The sequence below is a fragment of the Mizuhopecten yessoensis genome, unplaced genomic scaffold (genome assembly GCF_002113885.1).
Source record: "Mizuhopecten yessoensis strain PY_sf001 unplaced genomic scaffold, ASM211388v2 scaffold10831, whole genome shotgun sequence".
Lineage (NCBI taxonomy): Eukaryota > Metazoa > Mollusca > Bivalvia > Pectinida > Pectinidae > Mizuhopecten > Mizuhopecten yessoensis.
The window spans coordinates 304574-321799 of record NW_018408743.1 but is presented as its reverse complement, the minus strand read 5'-3'; the positions used below and the strand labels follow the sequence as shown (position 1 = coordinate 321799).

Here is a 17226-nt window from a genome sequence, read left to right as displayed (position 1 = left end):
GTGTACAGAAATTAGAAACTACGGTGCGCATGTCTGGACGACTAAAGTACAGCGCACCGATATCCATTTGTCGGAGAAGAGCTTTTAGTATTCTGCACATGCGCGATTATTTGAATGCAGGGTACTGATAGGTTGTTGTTCACCAGAATGTGTAAACACATAAGGTGTAAGAGCACGACTATGCTAAATGGCGGATGATCAAACTCGTTCTTTATCTTTATCACGCATACTATCCCCAGAGCCAGGGAAAAAATAAATATGAGCCGATTTCCTTTTTGATGTTTTTTTAACAGTGATGGAACTTCTTTCTATCAAATTTTTATGATATTGTCGAGTGGTTGACAACGTTGTTACAAGCGGTCTCACAGGAAGGTGTTTGAAGTTCGTTAAATGTTATGGGGAAGTCCCACAGCAATGGCTGAAACTATATAACTATAAATTCCATTTTTTTTATAACTTATTTTTGCATTATTTTATTTTAATCAATTTTGAAAGGTAACCATGAATTAATCTTAATCTTCCATCATCCACCACATCGCGGATGAATGTTCTTAAATGGAGAAGCAAAAACGTTTTATGCATACACCAGCATACTAACATAACTATTTAACTAACAAATCTTATATGTTTAGCATTTAAAAGTATTATTTAGTTTATAGTAAAAGGCACTATTTAATTATGTTGTTTTATTCATTTCTGGCATACTGTATCTACAACCAAGTTTTTAAATGTGTTATCACCCGTTTATGTACTACGTTCATCTTTGAAGATACAAGATGCTAGGCTATGCTGGTTGATTTCTTACTCACCGAGGTTTGTTGTAACCTTGACAGCCACAGTAACATCTTTAGCACGGTTTATAATAATAATACACACACTGAATATCTGTCATCTAATTTGAAATTAATTACGTCTTAGCGGGGTTTTTTTTTGTTAAGAATATAAGCGCGAAATAACCCACGCGCGAATATTCATTTATACATCATATAGAATAAAGATAAATTAGAACATAAAGATTTCTAAAATATTGGCAACTCAAAAACAAATCCACACCAAAATTCATAAAAAGTAAGGGTTTTAATGCACAGACCCTTTTGGTTCTACAGCGATTTACACCAATTTGGATGTCCAACCTTTTGTCCCGTAGCACTACGAATGAGTCCCAGGAAGACGAAACAACTGTATGATGCAGCGAAATCCGTTTTGGGAACACTCTATCTATTACCAAAGTTTAAAGGTGTAGTCACTCGTGTGAGTCTTTTGTTCCTCTAAACATTGTCCTAATACATATTACAGTTTGTTGAAGCATAGACAAAAACGACCCATTGCAATCACTGCAGTTTAGAGACGGTTATTATATGATATCATTTTAATGAAATCATCCACATAGTTGAATATGTTGCGTGAACTTTTTTGCGTTTGACAAAGCCATCCTTACTACAGTCAATGAGTTTTCTGCAGACTCTCCTGCTTCTTGTGTACACTATTGACGTCATTATCCGGTCTCGTCTAGACTTTTACATTTCCCCTCTGTCCGTCAGCCATTGTTGTTTAGACAAAATATTAATTCCTCGATCGGACTTCTCCAGCCGATCTGTATATATTATTCCAGGAAAGCAATAAATAAATATTTCTTCCTGTGTGGTGATGGTGATAAATGCTTCACGCGTATTTTGTTGCGGAGGCTGGTGAATACCCACAGATGCCACCGTGTCTTTATTTATAAAATCAGACAGACATTTGTCCGGCTACGACGCAACGGTTCTTTCTTACCTCATCAGCTTATTCCTTATGTAGATTTGTACTTTACTGACTAAATAAAAGACGACAAGAGTTTAACGATATATTATGTATTTACCCCGCATCTCTCCAAATTGTACACTAACGGTCGGTCAGAGTACAACAGATACATATTTAACGTGCTTGTGAGTTCACGCCCATGATATATTTTTGTCATTATTGTATATATTTTAGCCGATTGATAATAACTCTAAAGGAAGTATAGTGCGGAAGGTTTTTCGAGACGGTTCACATGCACTTCAATGATCATCCGCGCCTGTTAATATAATCCAACAATATTGGTTCTAATGCGCGAATAAACAGGGTTCCGCCTGGAAGTTTTGTTCATCTCGCGATCTTCTTGCATTCTGCAATTCTGATTAATCTATATAACAGTGAAATCCGTCTACAGCCAGTGTGTCTTTTGTAAAAATGGCAAGCCGAAAAGGGGCTGAAGTTGCGCTGTAAATCACCGCGCAGATTTGCAAACGCCGCCTATCTATTAACTACATTTAATACGGTGTTGGGGGGNTTGCAATTACCTAAAAAACGCTATATAGAGATCAAACAATTGTTCCCAGAACTACAGGTGATCGAAGCAGCACACCATGGTTCGAAACTACTAAGACCTCATGGCCAAATGAGGTCGGTTATTGGAGGATTTGTTAATGTCTTTAGACAGTGAACTCAGCGGATGTCTGGAGATCCTTCAATACTCCTGTACTGCTGACCATATATAAATCTACTACGGAAGAACAATAACAGAAGCCAATGAAACTCTTTGATATGATCCTATTTTCTTAAATATTCAGACGCTTTATTTATGTTTTCCAAATTCAAATATTTCATTTTTCCAGACCAATTAAGTTTTTCCATATCCGTATCTGCATAACCAACGGACTTAAACAACCGGTAGTCAGTTCAGTGATAGCTCACCTTCCCAGCTGAGACTTGTGTACTTAAACGAAGCTATAAACTCGTGTTAAAAATACATGTCTCGGTGATTGATGATGCGTTACTAAAACTAAAGTGGCAGATGAGTCGCCCAACGGTCCATGTTTATTAGCATACCGTGGCGTAGGCAATAATCACACGCAGTATGTGCAGTGTCGGCTGTCGTTTGGTTCATCCATGTTTCATACAAAGGTCGTCATAAACAGTTAGAGTCAGCCGGTAAAAAAAAGCAATCTAGGTTTTGCTCGTAAAACACGGTTCAATATTGCATATAAACATTTCATAAAATGATATTTTACTGGGATTTTATCGCAATTTCACAATGCAGGTACTTCCATCTCTAATATGAGCAATAAAAAGCTATCCCTTGATAATTATTAGGCAATATCTATATTTTCCCGGTTTTTATTGTTTTGTGCGTACCATCTTGGGAAATGCATCCGCGCATATGCTTCACAGTCCATTAAAAGTCATGTGATAATTGCAGAGATTTTCTTCGAAATAGATTACCATGCTCGGTCTTACTTGGCATATCAGTTGCCATGGTAACTATAAAAAATGTATTAACTAACATGCTTTATATTATAATATGAATCATTAGTCAAATAAAGCATTCACGTTTAACGCTTGAAATATTTCGGTATAATTGCGTGTCATCAAGCGTGGAGCGACGTTATACATGTTGTCTGGATAAGACAGACATAAACACGGCGCCGTGCCTGATGAGACGTGTGGTGATGACAGTAAAAAACTGTGATGATGTACTTGAAGCAGTGAAGACAAAATATGTTCAGAACGTATGAATAATTACGCCTTGTTTCTTATCTTACGTTCAAATGTACAGTGTAGTATTATTTGTCCGGATACTTTGGTTCCCAATAATCGGTTAAATGGAACAGCATAGTTTGGTTTGAATTTATTTTGTTTACCGTCCTATCAACATGTAAGGTCTATTTAATTAAGCACGAGCCTCCGTGTGTGTTGTGCATGTGTGTGTGGGTTGGTGTGTGTGTGTGTGTTTGTGCAGGAGGCAAGGTGTGTTGGTTGTATTTACCTCCTTGTGATAGCTCGGTTGTGATGCCAACTTTATAGTGTCATCTCACTGAAATGCCATGCCCAGCATTCCTGCCTAGCCACAATATACTGACTACGGGTGAACCAGTTGTTGTCATTTCCCTTAATGCTGAACTTTAAGCAAGGAATAACAATTACCATTCTAAAGGACTTTTGTATATCATCCTGGCCTGGGGACAGAACCCATTGCCTTCCTCACCTGGGCGAACGTTCAGCATTTAAACCAAAAGTGGGGCGTTGCCAAGCAAGGCGCTAGGAAGTAAAAGGTAGGTGGAAGTAGAAAGAAATATAACGATCCCAAATATTGTGATGGGTGCAGCAGACTCATTGGTCCGGATTGCATTTATTATATTATCTGAATACGAATTAAAGTTTATGTATAGAATTGAAAAATACATAAAAAATGCTGTTCGATTAAACATGTACTATATAGGAAAAAAGGATATTTATTTGGCAAAAGTCAGAACCCACATAATCAACGAAAGTTGTGTTTTAATTACTCCTTCCCGATCTCTATTATCCTGTTTAATTGTATTTCATGCATTTTACGTGTTCCAATATATCCCGCTTACATTTACGAGGTTATTCAAATGCAGTTATAACGATACAATTCCGAGTTTACTACCATTTTTATAAAACATATTTTGTCGCATCAGCAGAAATGTTGAATTACTCTATTTGATGATTACAATATTTCATTTTGTGATATGGGAGTGCAAAAACGATCTACAACCCAATATTAGCAAATATTTTATCGTATTGTACTCGACTGCTTTACTCTTTATATAAAAACACATCTAATAGAAATCGGAGTTGTTAAAAACGCATTAAACACGCTCTAACTATTATATTACTAATTACAGATTAATGTCAGTGTCTAAAAAAATGTTTATGCCTCATTTTCAGTAATTATTGGTTGCCTTATCGAAATGAGTAATAAAATTGAATACAATTACCTTTTAAATGATGCGTATAAAATATGCAACTGTCATTAACATTAATAACATACACAGTTTTTTAATTGTTATAAAAGGTGATAATTTACCGTAGAATTTCATTTGGATTTTCATAAGGTTTCTTAATATAAACTGATTTGACAGGTATGGAAAATTAAGGTCAAATAATCAAGATTGGCAAGACACTTCCTTTACACTCTCAAAGGCTTAGAAACCATATCAGGTGTCTTAGAACGCTATGCTACACCGTTGTCGACTAAGTTATTGTATCACGACTGACAGGATCAGGGTGATAGTGCCATTACATAGTTATTTTTTTAGTGCCGCCTAGTTGTATTTCATTGTAGCTTAGTTGTTGTTTCATTGTATTTAAGATGTTTTTTTCCAGTGTAGCTTAATTGTTGTGGAAATGTAGCTTAATTGTTGGGGCAGGGTGGTTTGTTGTTGTTTCATCGTAGCTAAGATGTTTTTTCAGTGTGTTTTCAGTGTGTTCGCAGTAAAGCTATGTTGTTGTTTCAGTGAAGCATTGTTATTGTGTTAGTGAAGCTTAGTTGTTGTTTCATTGTAGCTTTGTTGTTGTTTCAGTGAAGCTTTGTGTTGTGTTAGTGTAGCTTTGTTGTTGTTTCATTTAAGCTTTGTTGTTGTTTCTGTGAAGCTTATTTGTTGTTTTATTGTAGCTTTGTTGTTGTTTCAGTGAAGCTTTGTTGTTGTGTTAGTGTAGCTTTGTTGTTGTTTCATTGTAGCTTTGTTGTTGTTTCAGTGAAGCTTTGTGTTGTGTTAGTGTAGCTTTGTTGTTGTTTTATTGTAGCTTTCTTGTTGTTTCAGTGAAGCTTTGTTGTTGTGTAAGTGAAGCTTAGTTGTTGTTTCATTGTTGCTTTGTTGTTGTTTCATTGTTGCTTTGTTGTTGTTTCAGTGAAGCTTTGTTGTTGTTTCAGTGAAGCTTTGTTGTTGTTTCAGTGAAGCTTTGTTGTCGTTTCAGTGTAGCTTTATTGTTGTTTCAGTGAAGCCTTGTTGTTGTTTCAGTGAAGCTTTGTTGTTGTGTTGCTGAAGCTTAGTACATCTGTAATAGGTTGTGAACCTTAGTTGTTTTGTGTTTGTGTAGCGGTCCGTTATGTGTACACACATAGTGTTACTAATATATCCTTACCCTTTCCACTAATTCGTTTTGATAATGCTGAGACGCAATAGTCCATCAAAAGCATGGTAGTTACGAAGATATTCGTATAAGCTTCGCGTTGTGTCATCAATAGTTTTTTTTTCAGAATCTATGTATATTTTATCAGCAATGATAGGACACTGACGGTGCTCATTGACAGGCAATTATGGCAACAACGTTAATTTCCTTCTGGGATTTCAAAACAGCCCAACGGACAACATCTCATGATGGCGTCTGTGTCTCCACCAAGGTTACTTCAATGGAGAAGTCTCTGTTTAAACGTGATTTAGGTGACGGAGATAATTTATTACTCTATAAATATGTTTCTCTTCTCCAAAATGCTTTTGAATTTGTTTTATGTTTAATTATAATCAAATGCATTCATATTTATATATCTGGCAGAAAATGAAGAAAATTTTCTTTTCGTTGCCACATAGGAACGACGTCTAAAACAAAATGAGATCGATCAATATCTAACTTTCATTTATTTGAATATTTGTTCTCACATCCTACAGGATGGAACGTTAATTGAGAGTCCGATAGTGGACAAAATCACGTGTTAGGACTCGAATCTGAGATTCCAAACTCTGACATATGATACATAAAATTAAACAACAGTAATGTATTATTTGAAACAACCCATTACAATATACAATGCGTTTTTTCACTTTTCGCATAAAAAAACCCTCACAAATTAAATTGCAAATGTCTGATAGAATTAATCATTTGCTACAAAACGATAACAAATGTATTTTCGTTTTCCGATTATTCCCAATTGGCAATGAGTGGACAAAATCATTTGGACAATGACTTTTGTAAAAATTGTCACTTGTGAGATAGAGAAAATCCTTTAATACTGTCGATGATAGATTTGGAGCCAGCTGCTAACACGATGGCGATTTGTTTTCCATTTATTTCCTACAATTCCTCGTTTGCACTCATTCTCAGTCAAATAACAGGATGGAATCATGGCTAAAAGAACGAATTGAAGAATTCATTCTTCTATGGCTAATGACAGAAATGCAAAAAATAGCCCGGATGAGGAAGGGAATTGATTCTGAACATATTATTATCAAAATAAGAATAAAAATTGAGTACGCGTTGACCCAATCAGCATCTCAAACATTAAATGTTGATATTTTCTGCATCATTCCCTTAACTAAGTGATTCTACATAGAGCTCTATGGTAAATATGCACATGTAACCGACTTGCGTTCATAATGACATGAATATTGAATAACACTGTTCAATGTGTAGTTTTACATTCTAAAGTTAAAGTTTTTGTAGATCCGGAGATAGGATTACTCCAATGTTTACAGTGTTGAAGTGTTGAAGTGTCTTATGTTGTCATTGCAAACACTATTTCTGGAACAGCCTTGAGCGTCACCTGTATGTTTGCTTTTATGATGGTCTCAATGTATGCGAGTCGGATGGAGATGCGTCAAAATGATACTGGTGCCATTGCGCTAATGGCCTTATGAACATGACTTCTTCTCGCAGTGTTCGTGAAGCGACTTGCAGTAGAAATGTAAATATACTCCTACGATGTGCATAGATATACAATTTATACAATTAATACAATTAGCATAAACATTGATCAATACAATTTTGAGGAATTCGCAGGAACTGCCCTATCAGGCGCTAACTACTGGTCCTATGCCATCTGGCTAATAACTCCCTTTGTGTATGCCTGCGTGTTTGCTGGAGATTTACAGTGTTCTGTTTGTAGTGGGACCGTGCTTCCAACTGTATCATTTATAGTGCCAACTCACTTGAATACTACAGAACAGATACCGCAACATCCACCCCAAACCATTTGATACTCCACCTGGTTTGTTGGAGCTGTGTGGTATAACACAACAGAACATAACAGAACATCCGCTGGTCTTACCCCATTTCTACTTCCCTAACGCAATTCATGTCCCCACATCCCGTTTCCTTTAATCGAGCCGCTATACATATACTTATTCTGAGCCGATTCCCAGGCTACAACTTGTACTATCATATCCCCTAGCTTCAAATCGACACCATACCTGTTACATGTCACCACAACGCTATCCTAGCACCATCCATTTCCCATGATGCACCACGTACCATCAGTACCATTTCCTCTATCCGATCAAATTCCAAGGTAGCCAACATGCATATCAAGCGTACAGCACTCTTGGTGAATTCCACTTTACATAGCGTCATTGTAATGTGTCATAAGACCACTTAATCTTATAAGATTCTCTCACTAACTCAATGTGCGTGGTCGTAGCTATTCCCTTATGTTTACCTCCTACCTGACGCATATGCAACACTGGGTACCAGGAGGACGAAACAGGAAAACACACAATCTAAATGTGTATTGTTAACAGTTAAGAGCATTGCTTTTATGTTAGCGGGCCCATTTATGCATATCAGATGGCATGTTGTGGCAAAATGTCTTAAGATTGTATCAGGGTTGAAAAGGTTATACAAAATTATCCAAAAATAAAATGAAAAATAAAACAAATGTCAAATAAGCTTAATGTTAAGCGTCATTGTATATCAATATACTTTTTATTACTCCTGCATTTCCTATGTATCTAATAATTGATTTCGACATGGAAATTTAATCCACTTTGTGAGTCTCTATGACTGTTAAATGGTTTATCCGGCGTGAGTGGATGGAATGTGATATTACTCTAGTATATAACCCACTCAATCACTTATTGTTCTTAATTTCAACCCACACGTCTAAGGATGATAATATTGCATTTTATCAAATTACGCATACTCGCTTTATTGTATTTATCCTTAATTGAAATTTGACTATCAAAAAGTATATTTTCCCCATAAAATTTGAAGTGTTTCTGTTAATATTTGTTCTTTGACATTTCATGAGACACAAACTGTTTTTAGAAAATTGTCACTGTGTGTTTTCATCATTAAAGGCGTTTGGTAGCTTTTATAATATGTAGCTGCTTAGAAAGATATTACTCTGTTTAACTTAACACTACGCGACCATGCAGCCAATAGAAAGTTGTTTAATGAGCTACGAACGATTTCATGGATTTTCAGTGTCTAAATCGCCAAAGATTTTACTCCAATTATAATAATAATATAACCTAGTGGTAAAGAGTTTATTCATCATAGCCTTTTCAATATTGTAATAAGTCAAAATTATCCTAAAAATGTCTATATTTATAGAACTCTTTTGGGAAGGAGGTGCATATATGTCACAATAAGGAAGCAGTGGTTAAACAAGGGAGATAATTCGTTAGCTTCGTGTTCAATTGTTGTTAGAAAGATACCATCCGTCACGCTTTACGATTGACACATGAGAAGACAGAATTATATTATTTGATATATTCCCTTACATATCTACAAAGGATATAACTGAATGAGATTAACATCAACGCAAAGAGATTTGAATATTCTGTTGTAATAAGATGTTTAAAAGAAAAAGAAAAAAATAAAAAAAAAATATGAACTCTTATAGTAAGTTAATTTGTCATCGTTTTCACAATAGTTGATTTGAAATCCTTTACTATTTAGATACTTAAAACGGACTTATTTTAGTGGTATTCTTATTCTAGCGGCTTTTCACGTTATCTTTCAGACGCAAGTATGTACAGCGCTAATAAGAAAATTAAGTACGTTTGCTCCAGGGAAAAGTAATTGTGCTATTTTAAGAGTGGTTTAATGTATTGTATACGTCACTGATCGCTCAAGTATGAATGCGCCAATTAGTATTCGGAAGTTAATTAACAGTGCTGTATAAAGTCTTAATATCGACAAATGTTCTTTTTATATCCAGGGGGAAAATGTATATTTTTCTCGATGGTAAGGTCTCAAGTCATACTATGATAGAAAAAATACTGTCGCCTTAAATCCTTATCGAACGTGACTTTGCCTACAGATGAAAAGGAGCATGGTCAATAAAGATGCTGATGCTGAAACTGTTTTTTAAGAAATGCAAACCCAGCGGAAAGAGGCTTCCTTATACATTGTTATTTATTACTTTTACTGAGCTCAGACAATTTCTTGAAGGTAAATTACAGTGACATCTTTGGGCAAAAGAGTACTGTAAGTAGAATACCTTGCATAGTTAACGTCTATCATGTCCGTTCAGTTTATCTAATGTTTGAAATCTTACATTTAGTAGAAATTGGGCAACTGGGTCTGTCATGGTAGTTTAAAATTAGACATGACGTAACCTATTCTGTTAGGAGAAACGTCAACCAAACCTATATCACTCCCATGAAAAAAACAGGCTAGATAAGAATTTGTTTAACTCGGTATCACACGTGTTGCTATCGCAATAACGGCGTTTAAAATCTCCCGTGGTATTTCCAGAATCTTACGTTTCTAACTGAAATCATTCTGACGTGTGCTCATGTATATTTAGACATTGTTTCCCCCACAGGGCGGAAATGTAAAGTTGCTTATACTTTTCATTACCACATGTGCATTTTATTTGTTCTAAAACTCACTTTATATGCAATAGAAAATAAACACGTAGGAAAGGATTGTATATCGGTGTTCCTAGACCATCCTAATTTGTCAACGAAGGAAATCAATGATTTTTTTTTTTATTGCAATAACAAATCCTCGGAACTTTTACGAATACATTGATCAGTGACTATCGTGAATTAATAAAGAATATATAAATATATACAGTAGTATATCGTGTTTCTGTGTCGTTATTGCCAGAGACAGACACAAAGCTAAATGGTTACCGATATCGTTTACAAATAAAGCCAGTCAGGACCATTTATTTCAATGTGAGACAAAAATATTTAGACATTGGTTCACCAACCCAGTAAAACAAGCAAAAAAGGACTCCAGAACGTCTACAGACAGAAGTCGACTGCAAAGTAGCGTTGCGTCACTATAAACGAAGCACATACAATGTCAACCCATAGGAAGGATAGAGATTCTTGGTTTGGTGTATTCCGTCTTTGCGTATTGCAGAGTTATCTTCTCTTGTGAGCTGGTATTGATTGTTACGTCAGTGGTTTGTGTGATAAAATTACATCGTTTTCTCAAATATTGATGACGTTACTCTCACAAACCGATGACGTAACAATCAATACCTGCTCACAAGAGAAGATAACTCTGCAAAACGCAAAGACGGAATTCCATGAGAAGATAATTTCTTTATCTAAGGAAAGGTTTCACATTGACGTGTTCAAATTCTTTGTCCTTACGAGTTTGTCTTGTCTGTTGTTACGATATGACTGTTTAATCTAAAGGAACAAAAAGGAATTGTTTTTGTTATCAGTGAAGCTTACAAGTGAAATGAAAACATACACAGACATGCACACAGACAGGCAGATAGACAAACATTCTTTATTCCCTGACCAAAAGTATTTTATAGCTTCATATTTATGATTCAGTCCGGAATACCTCCGTGCGGCCTCTAAGTAAAAAGCTACACTGATTCTGTTAAATTCAATTTTTGTAAGCAATATACATGTATAATCGAATAATAGTTTAAGATTTTAAGGAAATTGCTCACAAAAATACCGCTCTTTTCACTGATCAGATTCAGTAGATAGAAAAAAGACGATTTTAATGAAACGTTGAATTTTTGATGACAAATACATCTTTGTGAACTTTTTGCATACAAAAATACTAATATAGATTCAAAGCCTATGTCAAGATACCTAGAACGCTTTGAATAAGATTAATTTTCGCGTGTGATTTAGTTCTTCCGCGAATATGAATTCCATAATAAATCATCATCAATATTGAAAATGCATTTTCTTGATCGTCTTTTAAAGTATTCGCGAAAAAACCCGAGGATGGTTCATGAAATAAAGTACACGCGAACTCAAACAATTGTACAGTACTCAAACTTTGTTTCCGAAACGCAATTAAAGCTGTACAGTTGGTGTCAATATAGACAATTAAAGTAGCACCGTCGGAAGTTGATACAGACAATAAATATTGTACCGTCAGTCGCTCAAAATGCAATTAAACGATCAGTAGTTCATACAAATACCTAAAAGTTCGTACAAACAATCAAACTTGTACCGCCGGTCACTCAAAAGGCAATAAAACAATCAGTTACTTCAAAGTTCGTACAAACAATCAAACGTGTACCGCCGGTCACTCAAAAGACAATTAAACGATCAGTAGTTCATACAAACAATCAAACTTGTACCGTCAGTCGTTCAAAAGACAATTAAACAATCAGTAGTTCATACAAATATTTCAAAGTTCGTACAAACAATAAAACTTGTACCGCCGGTAGTTCACACAGACATTTGAACTTTTAAAGATTGCAGTTCATGTAGAATATGATAAGGACTTTTTTTCAAATTCTGGTATATGTAGTATACGTTCATGTTCAAATAATTCATATTTACAATTCAGATGGTTAAAACTTTGAACGGTTACAATGTTGTATGATAAAATATAAATAAAAAGTACCATTTAGGAACTTTTATAAAGAATATAGTCAATTTCTACAAATGGAGTACAAAGTACTATTATTTAAACGGCTCTGTATGTTTATACACAGAGGTAAAATAAGCAGGGACATTTTTGATAGTCAAAATATACCAGTTCCATAAAACTTTACACAAAAAAACATGATTTCATAGACAAGATTATATTTGCAAGTAAGAATGAAAGGAGTAAAATGTCAACATACCTTTACGTAGTAATATTAACCAATCTTACAGGCTGAAACAACGGCGCCCGAAGTAACACGTTTTGTTAAAATTAATCCGTGCGGATGGCCGTAAACAAATGTCAAATGCTGCTTTAATCCTTTCTGTACCGTCCCATGTGTATGCCGTGTTTGCTATAGAACGTACAACACTGCAGCGGAATCATTGACGGTTTGTCTGCTTCACACCGCGACCACAGCAGAGATAGATACAATATGTCCTCTGCTGATAATGTATCGAACGTTTACTGAACTTCGGAGCCTACATGCACTTATCGTTGCCGACAACATCGCGTTTTATCAGCCAATATGATCTTTCGTTTTTGCTTACTCATATACACATATTACAGATTATGTTATTGAAAATAATAACCTATGATATTTTTTTCATATATATTTGTAATGGGCACACATCAATATATCGGTCTGTCGGAGAAAAACTGGTATCATAAATATGCATTAGCACAAACGCCGCCAGGATCGACCAAAATATGCAACAGTGTCCGAACTTATCTCGGCCTAAACAAGCTATTGTATTCATAAACGTCACTGGAACCTATCAAAAATACGTAGTACTGTCGAAACATAACAAATATGAGAGTCTCATCAGTGAGATTTCACGGGACGTACCTATGATACTGTGACGCAAGAAACGCTTTCTCTTCCGGAACACCTGGTTTCAAGGCCCGTTTTTTTCCGTTGCGGTCCGGGATAATATTCCGCCGCTTTGATCTGCCCTATTCCAATAACTATCTTTTGGTAATGATTTTGAGTTCTGATTTTGTCCCTAAGTGTTGACGCACTGTTTTTAAGTGTTTTTTTATTTTTATTTTTTATTTGATAGCACTGGGCGGAATGCTACAAAAAAACGGGTTTGTTAAATTCTAAATTAAATAAACTGAAGGTATATATACATGTTATATATATAGTATAAATAACTTCGAGATTTAATTTGAAACGTCGTGAATTATATAATTATAGTACATATATTTTGTAAATATATACCAGCATGCCAAGAATTATTAAAAATTTTGCTGTTAGTTTTTGTCACGATTGCGCCTGAAACGTCGATATTTATCAACGCTGAAACTTTACATGCTGTACATGAGTTAATGTTTGCTGTTAGCAATGTTCACCTGAAATGGTGAGAATTTGAATTGACGAAAGAAACCATTACAGAAATCAAATTGTTTCCAAGTAAATATTTTGGGGAGCTATTTAAAATCTGAATCGACTCTCATTGTGAATTTACGTGAAAATATTTATCTCGTCAATTCTAACTGTTTACAGTAAGCCTGTCGATCTGATGATACAAGGCGATGTCGTTAAAGTAGACGATAGGGAGGTGGGATCGTAAGATGCACTTATAGGCTTCGGCAATAATTCGCTATGGGTTGACACTAGCACGACACAATCGCACCAGGACGTCAAAGTAGAAACACCAGATGTAATCAATAGGAATTGCCCGAGCGACATGAGAAATTAATTCCTAATCTAGATTTTGCAGTAGAACCGGAAAGAGACCCAGTAAGACCTGGTTTGTTCATTTGCATCGCAGCATTTGTAAAACAAATACATCAAGATTCTAACAAACTCCTCTAAATTCACTAATAACATATAAAAAAAAACAACACGGCCTTTCATTAGTGGCAATGTTGGGAAAATGTTTACCGGTAATGACGGCATGCAATGAACACAGTGCTTAATGAGCCGATATGTCACGTGACTGTCAACATGGCCAGTGTATCAAGACGGAGGTTCTAATACGACCGATACACTTGTTTAGTATCGCTCGTTTAAGTGGTGTTTATACGGCATTAAGGGGCACCTAAGTCACGTCATCTGGCGTGTTTCGTTTGCAATGGTTAATTAGTGGGGGTGTTCTACCTGGCAACATTACGACCAATGTCAGTGGTAGGTACAGCGGCAATAGTTATAGTGGTAATAAACGGGGTGTCTGTGGAGCTCATCTTACACAGCATGACGCAAATGTAGTTGTGTTCTGTTCTGTAAATGCCTTGTTAATGATGGAAGTAAAATGTAAAAATACTAAATGAGTAAAGTAAACACCGAGGAGATTTTTCAATAGTACACTTTATAGTTTTAGTGATGGATATATTTAGCAACATTTCAAGGTTGTAGGTATTAGGCGTGCATTGCTCATTTGGCAGATTTTAATTGTACATAGGATTACGGTCGCCTTCTGGCTTCGAGCTAGAGGGAATTTCCCTTTAACTCAGTGTTAGAGAGTCCGACTAGGAACCTAGTGATCGCGGGTTCGATCCCCGGTGGAAGGACACTATTCTCTTTCCTGTTACACTCTTCTCCGATCACACGGACATAACGGGAGGCCTGGCTTAGTGTTCCAGCAAAATGTATTTATAAAGTTTTGTCACTTTATGCATTTAAGATGCTATTATATAAGCTGAACTGCAAATAAACATAATGCCACATAGTGTCGAACGGTATGTCGGGGCTATGTCGAAAATATACCTGAATAATGACGTCATTTTACCATAACATTAATGGGGCCGAAGTATTTGGAACTCACTCGAGTTTGATTCGTCGATATGCTCATTGAATAACAAGTGAAAATATAAAGCCAGATAACGGTAAAACCATAGATATGGATATTCTACCAGAGGGTGTAAAATTTGGGTCAGAAATGAGGCTATGCCGAGGTTCTGACACCAAAGTCTGCACCTAGGGTAGAAAATCCATATCCAACATACCTACATCACGATTTTTTCTCCCACTTTTTAACCAAAGGTTTGTTAAATCAAGACATAGACATTGCACATGCAACAATAATACTGCAAAATGTGTAGATATAAAAAGTAAATCTCAGTTATAAAAGGGAACCTGTCGAACAGTGTTGTATGCTATTCAATTGGTATTACTTGCCGACGGAAAGATTGTAACAGTCAGTCAAACGACGTTTTTACGCGCTTTCAATTGTAACGTCATGATAAAACGCTGTCATTTGATTGTGACGTCACACGTATACCACATGAGTGCTCAATAGGTGGGAGAAATGTATAAGACATTATTATATGCTTGAAAACTTCTCGCAATCACATTGGCCTGATCCTATACACTTGACCAGTCCTCAAAAACTTATGTTGACTGGTTATCCAGTGAATATTGATTTCTAAATATAGCCTATTTTGAAGTTCCCTTCAACCTGTTCCAGCGCATGCGCAGTTAGACCCGAACGTGATCTGTCAGACGACAACAGAAGATGACTGCTGGCGAACGGTTTGCCTCCGTTACATCTAAAAATGTCAAAAAAACAAACTGCTCGAAGATAAAAGATGCTGTTAAAACAAAAAAAGGCCACCGATTTACTCTCAAAGTTCAGAGTTTTATATCATTTGTTACCAGCTATATGGTCAACATATATACTCATCAATACATAATTGTGGTAACGAAGTAATCCTATATACACATCAATATATAATGTTTATACCAAAGGAGTAAGATAGATAGGTATTAATTTGTGTGCATTTATCGTGTTTTGAGGATCCAAATATTTAGAGACAGACCAGAACTCACCATGGTTCAGTGACCACACTACTGACCACTATCAGCTATACCGCAGTGTACTAGTTGACACTTACCTGTACACCTGTATTGAACATCTATATTTATTGTGACAAGTGTATTTTTGTCTGAAGTGAAAATGACTTCTACCAGAAGTGCGAGCACCAGCAATAGTAAAGGACAGTCGAAGGGTCCTCATTCTGGAAGACTTAGTGACATCTCAAGGGGGAAAATGTCTACAGACGAAAAGCTGGATAATATTTATGTTATCCTATCAACGCTCAAAGAAGACATACACTCACAGATGATAATTCTAAGAGAGGATATCAAAAAGGAAAACAGAGAACTTGTTGAAAGACTTGAGAGTCGTGTTTTTGATCTCGAGGAACAGAATGATGATTTGAAACAGACAGTTAGCAAATTGGAGCAACACTTGGGAGAATCTGAAGATAGGCAATGTGAACAGGACAATAAACTGAATGATCTTGAACAGCATGGAAGGAAAAACACTATTCGAATAGTGGGACTTGAGGATTCCAACAAGAATGAAACTGTTGAGGAATGTGTTGAAAAGATTGTGAAATTTGTATATGACAAACTGAATGTCACAATTGTTGAGGCAGACATCGACATAGCCCATAGACTTGGTGTGTACCAGCGGGGTAAACCTCGAAATATCATCTGTAAGTTTACCCACCGTAGGAGAAAATTTGAGATCATCAAACAGAGGAAACTACTAAAGGGAACACGATGCTACATTATGGAGGACCTTACCAGGATCAATCAACAGAGACTTAAAGAGGCTTTTGAGCTCAGGTGTGTTGAGAGATCCTGGAGCACTGATGGGAAACTGTTTGTGTTACTGAAAAACGGGAGAAAACGGAGAATTCTAAATACAACACGATCATGACTGAGGCTTTCCTAATGAACGATGACAATTTTACCCGTAAGTGAACTTATCTGTGAAATCAGTGACTTTTCTATGTACAAAAAAAAACATTATTAAGAAAAATTATGTGCATATATAGATTGATCAGATAATGACATTATATGATTCATATTGTATATTCGTTTCATATGGCTTGGTGATACTTTACAAGCTAATATCAGATACGTTT

The 17226-nt window shown here is 35.9% G+C and overlaps 2 protein-coding genes across 2 annotated transcripts in view; one reads left to right on the top strand and one right to left on the bottom strand.

Annotated features, from left to right (window-relative positions):
- The window catches only part of LOC110462791, a 102204-nt gene extending 89450 nt beyond the window's left edge, over nt 1-12754 (bottom strand). Inside the window, exon 1 of the mRNA XM_021516966.1 lies at nt 12548-12754. The gene's annotated coding sequence lies outside the window, so the exon portion shown is untranslated. The remainder of the gene's footprint in view (nt 1-12547) is intronic.
- A 3493-nt stretch (nt 12755-16247) lies between these two features.
- Nucleotides 16248-17018, top strand: LOC110462821. Its single transcript, XM_021517019.1, has one exon. It carries the CDS (start codon nt 16248-16250, stop codon nt 17016-17018), a length of 771 nt encoding a protein of 256 aa, XP_021372694.1.
- Nucleotides 17019-17226: the final 208 nt, after the last annotated feature.

Coding starts and splice junctions, on each gene's coding strand:
- LOC110462821 (XM_021517019.1), top strand. CDS start 16,248: ATGACTTCTACCAGAAGTGCGAGCACCAGCAATAGTAAAGGACAGTCG.